Source organism: Crotalus tigris, unplaced genomic scaffold (genome assembly GCF_016545835.1).
Source record: "Crotalus tigris isolate CLP2741 ecotype Arizona unplaced genomic scaffold, ASM1654583v1 scf7180000018517.1768243, whole genome shotgun sequence".
Classification (NCBI taxonomy): domain Eukaryota; kingdom Metazoa; phylum Chordata; class Lepidosauria; order Squamata; family Viperidae; genus Crotalus; species Crotalus tigris.
The window spans coordinates 699328-711420 of record NW_024097052.1 but is presented as its reverse complement, the minus strand read 5'-3'; the positions used below and the strand labels follow the sequence as shown (position 1 = coordinate 711420).

Genomic DNA, 12093 nt, shown 5'->3' with positions numbered 1-12093 from the left:
CAACACCACTTAGTCATCTTTGGCTGATCTCAGAAGCTAAGCAAAACCAGCTTTTGTAGCTGCATGGCAATTGCAAAGTTCATGATGGCCATAGGGTGTGGTCACAAAAGACAAAATGATGATGTGATCAATGCTCTCCACCTGATGTTTAAAAGTGGTGGACTTTTGATACAGGATACAGGATCACCAAGAGTCATGCTCAACTCCAGCATGACCTACACGTCATTACAACATGGGTGGGCTGGCATGAATGCAATAAAGTAGCTAGTTTGAACTCTACCCTGTTTAATTGTTTGTGCCTGACTCTAAGGTTGAGAAACACTGGTCTATAGCACCAGTTTAGACATCCACAAATTGTAGGAATTTTGCAAGAGGCAGAGGTAAAATCAGTAACCTTAACAGTGGATGTCATTCTGTGATTATCCAAGAAGTCACAAGGCTCCAAGAAACCGATAACATTAGTGATGTTTTAATTTTTACTTAAAAACAATGAAGGCTACAAATGACCTGAGACGGATCTTTCGAGAATTCTGTGCAGAAGGAGTTTTTCTAAATCCATGTCTAACTTAATTGTGGACTTCTGTGAAGTTGTCTTCTCCTCGGAGGCCACATCTGGTCTTCTGAGACAGGGCTTTTCACAGATTGTACCACTTTTAGGACATGACAATATTCGAGTACCACCAGTCCTTAGCAAGGTGTCAAAAACCTGATGACTAAAAAAAAGGGGGGGGATTTTGGTTTGAGGGTCAATGTTAAGGCTTCCTTCCACTGCAACAGAGGAAGTTGGAAATCAATGCCTTTTATTTTCTTTTTCCCTTCTCCCCCTCACTTTTTTCCCCTTTTTCCTCCCCACTGGGTCTTACTATTTGCTTTTGTATTTTTGTATTTTATTCTATAATCTAATAAAATGTTACAAACTGTAAAAAGGGGTTGGGGCAGAAAGCACTGGCTATAATTTCTTTGGTGGCGGTTCCTTTGCTAAATCACTTTCGCTTTACACTGACAAACGTATGAATTTCTCAATATTCATTAATATGCACCACAACCTTGATGGTCAGGTGGCTGGTCGGTCCTGCTTCCTCTCTCCTTCTCTTCATCCTTTGCTCGCAAAGGCCTCCCGTCTCTCTCTCTCACACACACACACACACACACACATACACACACACTCCCCAAAAGCCTTTCCTCTCTGCCTCTCACACACACACCTCCCCAAAAGCCTTTCCTGTCTCTCTCACCACTTCTCTGACAAAAGCCTTTTCTCTTCTGACTCTTTCTCCAACGTCTTTTTCCCCCTCTTCCTCTCCTGCTAAAACTGCCCCCTTTTATATCTTCTCCTGTCTCTGCCCTCCTCCTCCAGAGATTGTGTACCACCTGCCAGGTGCCAATGTACCACCAGTGGTACGTGAACCACCAGTTGAAAAGCCTAAGACACAGGAATCTTTTCAGAGACATCTCCTTTTTACTTATAGCTGGCTTATACCTTTTCTCTCCACATCTCTCTCTCTCTCTCTCTCTCTCTCTCTCTCTCTCTCTCTCTCTCTCTCTCTCTCTCTCTCTCTCTCTGTCTTTTTTCTCTCTAGCAGGAGGAAAAGAAGGTGCCTCCGCCAATACCAAAGAAGCCGCCACGCTCCCGGCTGCACCCGGTGAAGGATCGATCTCTGGACTCCGTGGACCGGCAGAGACAGGAAGCTCGCAAGAGGCTCTTGGCAGCCAAGCGGGCTGCCTCCTTCCGTCAGAGCTCAGCTACTGAGAGTGCGGACAGCATTGAGATCTACATCCCAGAGGCCCAGACCAGACTGTGAGGTCTGGGGCCACCTTTTCTAACCTTCCTCCAGGCAGAGCGCACAGCATTCTGGGATCTGCCGGCTGTGTTCCACAGTTTCTTCCAAGAGAGAAACACAAGGATCTATCCAGTCTCTACTTTTTTAAAAAGAAGAAGAAGAAGAACTTCTGAGAAATCCATGAACTTCATACAAGACAGTTTTGAGAAAACTGAGGTTCTGGCCCTTTCACTCATCCCTCTTAGCAGGACTTGGCAACAACCAGCCTATACCATATGCTGTCCTTGGATCCATCCAGACCCTCATCTCCTTCCCTTCCTCTTCTTACGCCCTTTGCCTCCTGCTCCATCAGTGGGCATTATCCCTTCCCCTTTAAATCAACCCCGTATATGAGCTTTTCTCACTGTCCTGCAGGCTCGGGCCCCCTCCCACCACCCTGTCACTCCACCTCCGTGGGTTCTAGACCCATCAATATTTATATAAAAAATATATATGTATATGTACTTCTATAAATATAACCGAAAGGGCAGAAACTGCCCCCAAGACCACAGCTGTGTTTCTGATGGCGAGAGCTTCTCGTCTCCTCAGGAGACCCTCCTCCCTTCCATATCAGCAGCCCCCTTCTCACCATTCACGTGCACAAACCATACAAAAATCTCTCTCTCAGTTTCCACCCACTCACAAATGTCTCGAGCTGGGATCATCAGCAAGCAAACCAAGTCTTACATAGTGGTGAGGTCAACAGATCAGTGTTTTGGTGAATCTTGGCATGTCACTGTGGTATTCCAAGGAGCCTTGGGGGATAAAAATTCTAGACAAATTTGCAAAAAAAAAGGGGGGGGGTGGAGTTCAGAATGTTATTTTACATTAAAGGGTTAGTGGTGCCCCTTAAGGGACCAATATCTGATCATGTGTATCAGAAGGGACCTGTGGCCCAGACAGAAAGCCATGATTTTGCTAATCAAGAAGGAAGTTGTTGATGAGAGTCCAAACGAGATCTAGAATAGTACATCGGTGGTTATAAAGAATCCCTAAGAAGACTGTGGGATGTTTCCAGAGAGGGCTATGCTTGTGCTTCATTCGTGGATTTTTCCAGGGGCCCTTCCTAAAATGTCTTCCATTCATAATTCTTTTACTGTATGTTATGCCAGGGCCAAAATGAGCTTTTCAAAAGAATCAGTGGAAACTCGCTAAGGAGAAAAAAAGGAATGGTTACATTCTCATATTAAGTTGATAGTTCTAGTAGTCTGCCATTTGAAAACATCCAAATGGCCCAGGATAAATCTAAGGCAGGTTTTCCCATGAGGTGTTCTCTTGATGGAGTGGAGTACAATTCACAGCATGTCCAACCACAATAATATGGGGGGGAAAGGCGTTGCAGTCCAGCAAATTGGGATGGGATGAGTTAAAATGATAGCTAGAGATACATAGCTCACAAGCAATGAAATATGAGATTTCTCATCTTCAGGGAATCACTCCGTATTAATTGTGTGCTGTTGAAACCACGTTGAAAAGTTATCAGTGGTCTAAGATGCTCAGTTCCTTCACATGGGGCACTGGCCAGAGTTTTTACTCCTTCGAATTACTTTCTACAACATATGTCCTAGATAAGACTTCCCAAACTCGGTTTCAAGAAGTTAGACTTCACTTCCTAGAACTGGAGAACTTCAAATATGTTGGACTTCAATTCCTATTGGCCACAATGGCGGAGAATTAGTGAAGGACACCAGAACAGTGGAAGTCCACCTTAGACCAAACAAGTAAATTGTGTCCATCAATTCCACATTGGAAAAGATGATTTATCAAGGTGGATAAGCTTATTTGATAGAAGTTCCCAAGCAGAACCAGGAATTCTGACAGCCACTAGGCTAATGCAATGAAAATCAGTAAGTCAGTTCATGGATATTTAAAACAGCATCAGTATACAGACAGTGACTGATTCTTACTCTCCTCTATTGAAAAAAAAAAACCCAAGATCAATGACAAGACAAAGTTGCTGAGGGTGACTTTGTGATCTCGTTCCATGGAAAGAATTTTTGAATGCTGGGATTAAGTTGTATTACTGATTGAGACCTGTGGACTTATGTCCTAGCTTATAACCAAAGACTTGGTGATACAAAAATGATAGGGGAAAGTAAGGAAAACCTAGAAGAACCAAGTTAGTTCCAGACAGGGTGGCATTGGGGTGGAATTCAGAGCCAGTGGTCAGATCAGAGAGTGGGAGAAATCTTCAGCCAGCATTTTCTCAACCTTAACAACTTTAAGACACATGGATACTGTTGAGGCCTTCGTTCGGTGGCGAATGAAGATCACACATAGTAGAATCACTAGCTCTTTATTCCTCCTTCTGCTCACTCCAACAACAACAATGAGGCTCGCAGGCCTTCTTTTTAGTGTCCGGATTCCCGGGCAAAACAGCAACAGTTAATGGCGCGCTTTCGCACCTCGTGCATGCGCGCAAGGCTGGCGCCTCTCAGTCTGGTCCCTGGCAGCTTGCAGAAACCCCGGGACCACAGCAATGTCCCGAGCCTGCTTTTGCAGGCTCAGGACACAACAGATACCAACTCCCAGAATTCCCCACGCAGCATGACTGGCTGAGGAATTCTGGGAATTGAAGTCCAAGTGTCTTAAAGTTGCCAAGAATGAGAAACCCTGCCTTAGATCTTGGATCCCAAAAGAAAAGGACAACCTTATTACCATGGATCTGTGTTTTCTCCTGTTCTCAGCAATTATTAAGAGGGGAGAACAGCAGGAAATGGGAAATGAGAAGGGAGAGCAAGGACAAACTAGGACAGTGGTTCTCAACCTTTTTAATGCCGCGACCCCCAACCGGTCGTAAGTCGAGGACTACTCAACTGGTGCAGCACCGTTTGCAGAATGGGGCTTTTGGCAGACTCAGCAGGGCAGAGACAGCCTGGACAATTCCTATTGGCTTTTGAAAGCTAATAGAATTAGACTCTATTCAAGAGGGTCTATTCTATTGGCTTTCAAAAGCCAATAGAATAAAAGGGAGTAGCACAGCTAAGGAAAAGGGGGGGGGGGGAAATGGCGGACTGCATTGTTTGGCGACCCCCGTGAAATGGTCGTTCGACCCCAAATGGGGTCCCGACCCACAGGTTGAGAACCACTGAACTAGGACATAGCTTATCACATTTATTCAAAAAAGAACCTTGAATTACCATGCCTCAAAAAAAAAAAGAATAAATAACAGCCACAAAACTGCAAGCCATAAACAGATGCCAAAATGTTGTTCATTTATCAATGTTCCTAGTTTGTCAACAAAGAGTTACCAATCCCCATTGAATGGAGTATACCAGCTTGGGAAAAGTAGCATTAACTAGTTTTTGACATGCCCTCCGGAAGTATAAAATTATAACTCCTATCATGTCCAGCCAGACACAGACCAAACCTTCCTGAGGTCACCATTAGATCTAGGAAGGCTGTAATAGCAGGATCCCAAATATTTGACTGCATCCACATAAATGCTTTAAGTTGCTTACTGAAATATCCCATTCGCTTGGTGTTTGCTGCATGTTGAAGCATAAACTAATCTAGGTTCACACAACACACTAAAGGTAAAGATAAAAGTAAAGTTTTCCCCTCTCCAGTTGTATCTGATTCCAGGGAGTGATGCTCATCTCCATTTCCTAGCATAGGGAGCCAGCACTGTCTGTCCAGTTTTGGTCACCACAATGTAAAAAAGATATTGAGACTCTAGAAAGAGTACAGAGAAGAGCAACAAAGATGATCAGGGGACTGGAGGCCAAAACATATAAGGAACGGTTGCTGGAATTGGGTATGTCTAGTTTAACGAAGAGAAGGACGAGGGAGGACATGATAGCAGTGTTCCAATATCTCAGGGGCTGCCCCAAAAAGGAGGGAGTCAAGCTATTTGCCAAAGCGCCTGAAGGCAGGACAAGAAGCAACGGGGGGAAACTAACCAAAGAGAGAAGCAACCTAGAACTAAGGAGAAACTTCCTGACAGTTAGAACAATTAACCAGTGGAACAACCTGCCTCCAGAAGAAGAAACTGGACAGCCATTTCTCCAAAATGGTATAGGGTTACCTGCCTGAGCAGGGGGTTGGACTGATGACCTCCAAGGTCCCTTCCAACTTTATTACTATTATTATTATTATTATTATTATTATTATTATTATTATTATTATTATTATTATTATTAAGACATTTTTGTGGCCATGTGGTCAGCATGACTATATTCCGACTCACACAGAACACTCTTATATTCCCACCAAAGTGGTACCTATTTATCTACTTGCATCTGCTTGCTTTCTGACTGCTAAGCAGGCAAGAGCTGGAGCAAAAAATGGGAGCTCATCCCATCGCGTGGCACCAGAGTCTCAAACCCAGGTTGTCAAGCTCAGCATCTTTGACCTCTGAGCCATCATGCCCTCCTCATGCAACACAGTAAGCCACCACAAAAAGAAAAGTGAAAACTAACCAAGCTTAATGAGTGTGTGAATGCACCTGCAAGGTGTTTATCTAACTTAGTTGGGTTTTTCATGTATACATAACCCAGTGGTTCTCAACCTTTTTAATGCCGTGACCCCCAACCGGTCGTAAGTTGAGGACTACTCAACCAGTCGTTAGTCGGGGACTACTCAACTGGTGCAGCACCGTTTGCAGAATGGGACTTTTGGCGGGCTCAGCAGGGCAGAGACAGCCTGGACAATTCCTATTGGCTTTTGAAAGCCAATAGAATTAGACTCTATTCAAGAGAGTCTATTCTATTGGCTTTCAAAAGCCAATAGAATAAAAGGGAGTAGCACAGCTAAGGAAAAGGGGAAAAAATGGCGGACTGCGTTGTTTGGCGACCCCCGTGAAATGGTCGTTCGACCCCAAATGGGGTCCCGACCCACAGGTTGAGAACCACTGACATAACCAATGGATGATCTGTTCTAAGATCATCTCTCATCCCTCAGTTGCCAAAGGAAGTTACTAAAAACAAACATGTAAAAAAGATTGACAAGCATAACCATCAATGTTACCTCTTTGCATTTGGTTTTAGCATGGCAAAAGCCCCTGCAGGTTCTCTGGGCAGAGAGAGCAAATAAGTTGGTTTCTTAAAAGGATTCTCATGCAAGACAATTCTTAGCTTTTTCTATTGACTTCAAAAACCAATTCACATTTTGGAAAAGAGAGCCAGAATCCTCCTGGGCTTATTTCAGCTTTGAATGTATTACTTCTTAGTCTGATAGTTGATCTCCCAGAATTGTATTTCTTTGGGTTTCTCTCCAGTTACACTAGTACAATCCTGCAGAGTAAATCACACGTTGAACTAAGCCATAATATCATTGGTTTGCTTTGAGCTTAGTGTTGTGAAAAGAGAGGAAAGACCCGTTGTTGGTGCTGGTGAAGGATAATAACAATGCAGAAGACAATGTTCAAAATAGACCACAAAAACCTTTTCTTGCACATAGTCAATTCCCCAAAAGATGTCAAAGGCTAAGATTGTCTAATAGTAGGGCATCTCAGAAGGTTCCTGAGATCTGAACTGTGAAAGGTCCTATGAGCTAGCACAAGACATTGGTCTCTTCCCTGATATATTGCATGATCTCAGATAAGAAAACCAGTTTTGCGACGTATATGGAATCCATAGACTCCATTCAGGATGCTATCATTATGTGTCATATTCAATCAGAATAGAGCTGGAAGTGACCTTGGAGGTCTTCAAGGTCTTCAAGCGGGAGACCCTGTACCATTTCAGACAGGTGGCTGTCCAGTCTTTGCTTAACAACCTCCAGTGATGAATCACCTACAACTTCTGGAGGCAAGCTGTTCCACTGGTTAATTGTCCTCACTGTTAGGAAGTTTCTCTTTAATTCCAGGTTGCTTCTCTCCTTGATTAGTTTCCATCCATCGCTTCTTGTCCTGCCTTCTGCTTCTTTGGAAAATAAGTTGAACCCCTCCTCTTTGTGGCAGCTTTTCAAATACTGGAACACTGCTATCATGTCACCCCTAGTCCTTCTTTTCTCTAGACTAGCCATACCCAATTTCTGCAACCATTCTCCATATGTTTTAATCTTCAGGCCTTTAATCATCTTAGTTGCTCTTCTCTACCACTTTTTCCAAGGTCTCAATATTTTTTCTGCAATGTGGTGGCCAAAACTGGATGCAGTATTCCAGGTGTGGTCTTACTGTAGATTTATAAAGCATACTTATAGGCCTGTAACGGTATATATAATAGTCGTATAATCCTACAATATAGACTCTCTGTTTTTCATGGCTGTTATGTTGGCAATGTCTCACCCACAATAGGAGAGCATGGAGTCTGATCATTTGACCTGGCCTTTCTTAATGTCCCCCTTCCTTCCTTAAAGTCCACAAGAGACGAGGAAAGGGAACATATTTCTGGGATGTTATTCAACACCAAAGCATCCTCTGACAAAGATGCAAATATTGTCTGGCACATCAAATAAGAGAAGATAATTGAAAAGATAATTAGGGATTATGACTCATGCTCAAGCAATATAATCTGATGAAATCAAGTGGTTTTTCCACTTCTGTCTATCTGATGCAGACTAGAGATTTATTTCAATACGAATATACACAAAATGAATCAATGGTTAATATTTGGGGGGGGGGTGAAGAGGTCTGTTGCTGGCAGCCAAAAAAATCTAGAAAAAGGCATCTGCTCCTATGGCCCCCCCAGCTGTTATGGATTCTGCAGAGACCCTAAGAATTTTGCAAAACACAAAGATTTATCTACCTCTGCACTAAATGGCCCAATATAAAATTTATTACCTATTTTGCATCTTTCATGCTTCATTTTTAATATGTCTATTAGCAATTCAGAGTGTATCCGACAAGCAAATCAATATTTAAAAATGAAACCATCTCAGTCCATCAAGTATGTCCTTCATTTAATACGTGTACAGAGAGGAAGGATTATAGTCCCTGGTTTTATATATTTTATATTCCCATGTGAAGGTAGTTGGAAGTACAGATTCTCAAGCTAACATGATGAGAAAAAGCGAATGACAAACCATGTGAGAATCCAATAGCAATCCAAAAATGGCTGTTGACTTCTCAGAGGGAATCTAATTTTTGGCAAATCACTGTTTCTTTGTGTTTCTAATTTAAGGGCAGTTTAGTGTAAATCAGTGTGTCACATACAAGCAAAGCTCCAGAAAGCTAAATGATGAATTACAAACCACAATTTGCACAATTCAGCTAGTGCAAAGTTTATGTCTTATTATGCCATGCAGGCCAGTTAATGATGGATAAGTGTGTCACACAAATGCAGCAATACACACACACGCACACACACATTGGGTAGCTCATTTTATTTCTGTCAAGAACCAGAGCCTTAAAAAGGAGTCCTGGTGGCGCATTAGTTAGAACGCAGCATTGCAGGCTAACTCTGCCCACAGTCAGGAGTTTGATCCTGATGGAGCTCAAGGTTGACTCAGCCTTCCATCCTTCCGAGGTCAGTAAAATGAGGAGCCAGATCTTTGAGGGCAATATGCTGACATTTGTAAACCGCTTAGAGAGGGCTGTAAAGCACTATGAAGCGATATATAAGTCTAAGTGCTATTGCTAAATTCGTTTCTTTTGTGCCATCACATTAGTTTACATGAGAATTTGCACTGAAACTCTAAACTGCAAGGGGGGGGAAACATTACTGAAATTCACCCCCTTGGAGTATTTTTTTCTCAAAATATCTTTTTCATGTCTTTTTCAAATGCATGAAATAACATAAGAATACCCAAGAAGTGTGAAAGCAGGCAAATAAATAGGTTAATCTGAGAATTACAGATTAGATCAATGCTGGATTGGAATTTGCAGCCCAGATTCCTAAAGGTGGACTTCAGTCAACCATATAGTAGTTCCTAGCCTCAAAGTCCAAAAATCTAAGTTGTTGGAAGGAAAGTTGATATAACAGAATAACAGAGCTGGAAGGGATCTGGGTGGACTTCTAATCCAATTCCCTGCTCAGGAAGGAATTCAACCATTTCAAACAAATGGTTTGTCCAATCTCTTCTTAAAAACTTCCAGTGTTGGAGCATTCACAACTTCTGGAGGCAAGTTGTTCCACTGATAAATTATTCTAACTGTCAGGAAATTCCTCCTTAGTTCTAGATTGCTTCTCTCCTAGATTAGTTTCCATCCATTGCTTCCTGCCCAGCCTTCATGAGCTTTGGAGAATAGCTTGATTCCCTCTTCTTTGTGGCAACCCCTGAGATATTGGAACACTGCTAGCATGTCATCCCTGGTATTTTTTTTTTCATTAAACTAGACATACCCAATTCCAGAAACCATTCTAACCGATATGTTATATACTGTAGTGAGCCATGCAAGGCTTTGCTACATCCATTTGGCAAAACATTGATCTTTCAATACCTGTTTCAATATCTCAGATCACGTCATCAAATTATTAATACATCAAATCAGATTTCACAATTAGATTTGCTCATCCAAAAGATCACTATATGTGTTTTCACAGAAAAGCCATTTTTGAAATCCATGAAAATCAAACCAATCCAATTTGAAGATTCAGTTTAACTTTTCAAACAGAATCAGTTTGATGAACTGGATTGGACAAAATCCTCCTACTGAGCTTCGTTTAGACTAGAATTTAGTTTAATGAAACATTTGCATATCATTTTAGACCATTGTTTATAAATATGTGCTGCCACCTTAGCTCTGTCCCATGTGACACTTTTAGTCATGGTTAAGCATGTCATTTCCACCCTAATAAGTCACCATTTCCAGTTATCTCTGGCTAGAATGTGAAACTAACCATTAATTTTGTCAGCCATGCATGACCATGGGCCTCTCTAACTCCTTGACAAATTCAAAGAGGTATAAGAGGGCAGAGTCAGGAAACTTAAAATGGCAACCATGATTGGTGCAATTGAGACTCCAATGGCTTTTTAAAAATGAATTTGTCATACTGGTTGTTTGTTTATTAAATTTATATGTCCCCCATCCCACAAGCAACTCTGGGAGGCTTACAACAAGATAAAAACAAGGTAAATATAAAAATGATAAATAATAACCACCAGTCCCCTTGTGGTTGAGATGTGGGGCAAATATATTAATTAAATAAATATAACGTTAAAATTAACAAAGATAGCTAAGGAAGGAAGCAATATACAGTGGGATGGAGGTGGTGTCTTCTCTTAACCCATTAACCACCTCCAGTATGGAACACCCCCATTGGGATGCCAGGCCAATTGTCAGAGCAAGGTTTTAAGGCCCTTCTGGATGACCAAGAAGGTGGAGGTAAATTTCAACTTGAGGGGTACAATGTTCCAGAGGATGGGAGCCACCACAGAAAAAGCCCTTCTCCTGGATCCAAATTGGCTGGATCCAAATTCCTTGGCTGTCAGAGTCCACAGCATGTCTCCTCTGCCAGCACAAGTGGGGCAGGACAATCCCATCTTTTTAATGCTTTTTTATGCTTTTTTCCCCCCATACTTTGATAACACTTTTAAGGCGATGCATGGAAGAAGAGCACAAACATTCATGATACTGAATCAAAATGAGTTTCTATGTCTCTGTAGAGACCAAACTGGGGAAGACTTAGACAGACTGACTGCCAAACTAAATCTCACTCTTTGAAGGCCGAAGGTCTTGCCATTTAGGTATCACTTTGAATGGGGCCCCTCTGGCCCTTTCATTCCTATTACTGGGGATTGAGTCTTGTCAGGTGGCAACACTTGGTTCACCTCCTCTGACCTCTAAGCAGAGTCAGACCTGGCTCAGATGTGGATGGGAGACCCCTTGGTTCACTTCCTCTGACCTCTAAGCTAAGCAAAGTCAGACCTGGCTCAGATATGGATGAGAGACCCAGGATATGCTACTGCTGCAAATTAGATGCAGAAATTGAAAAACAGTAGGAACTACCAAAAGCAGTGGGAACTACCAAAAAGAATGCACAATTGGGGTTTTATGATTATTAGGAATCTAGTTCAATTGGAAGGAAGGAATGTTTATTCTTGAAAAACCTTGGGGCAATATCCGGCATGGAAGAAAACCTGGCCCTTCATAGAACAGCTACAATAAAAGACACTGCACCAAGAATGCTTAATCAGCTCAGTTATTAACCAAGCAGTTGCCTTCATGGAATAGGAGAAGCTCGATGACTTACAAATTAGTTTACTTTTCCTTTTTTTTTTTTTTTTGGCTGTTTAGTGTGTTGTGTGAACTCAGCAAGTTTAGTTCCTTTCATGGTGTGTTCTTTGGAAATGGGCTCATTCAGTACCCAAGCTAAGCATTTGTAAGAATGCAGCCAGTTGGGTTTCTTCACCTTTCTCCCTGCCAATTCTCCCTGCAGCTTCCATACAC

General features: G+C 42.2%; 1 protein-coding gene across 4 annotated transcripts in view; it reads left to right on the top strand.

Moving 5' to 3' along the window:
• Positions 1 to 2207, top strand: part of DLGAP3 (DLG associated protein 3) — a 220308-nt gene extending 218101 nt beyond the window's left edge. For all 4 annotated transcript variants that reach the window (XM_039353375.1, XM_039353376.1, XM_039353373.1 and 1 more), the window contains exon 11: positions 1581 to 2207. In XM_039353375.1, the coding sequence (XP_039209309.1) occupies positions 1581 to 1802 (222 nt within the window). In that variant the 3' untranslated portion in view covers positions 1803 to 2207. The remainder of the gene's footprint in view (positions 1 to 1580) is intronic.
• The last annotated feature ends 9886 nt before the right edge of the window (positions 2208 to 12093 follow it).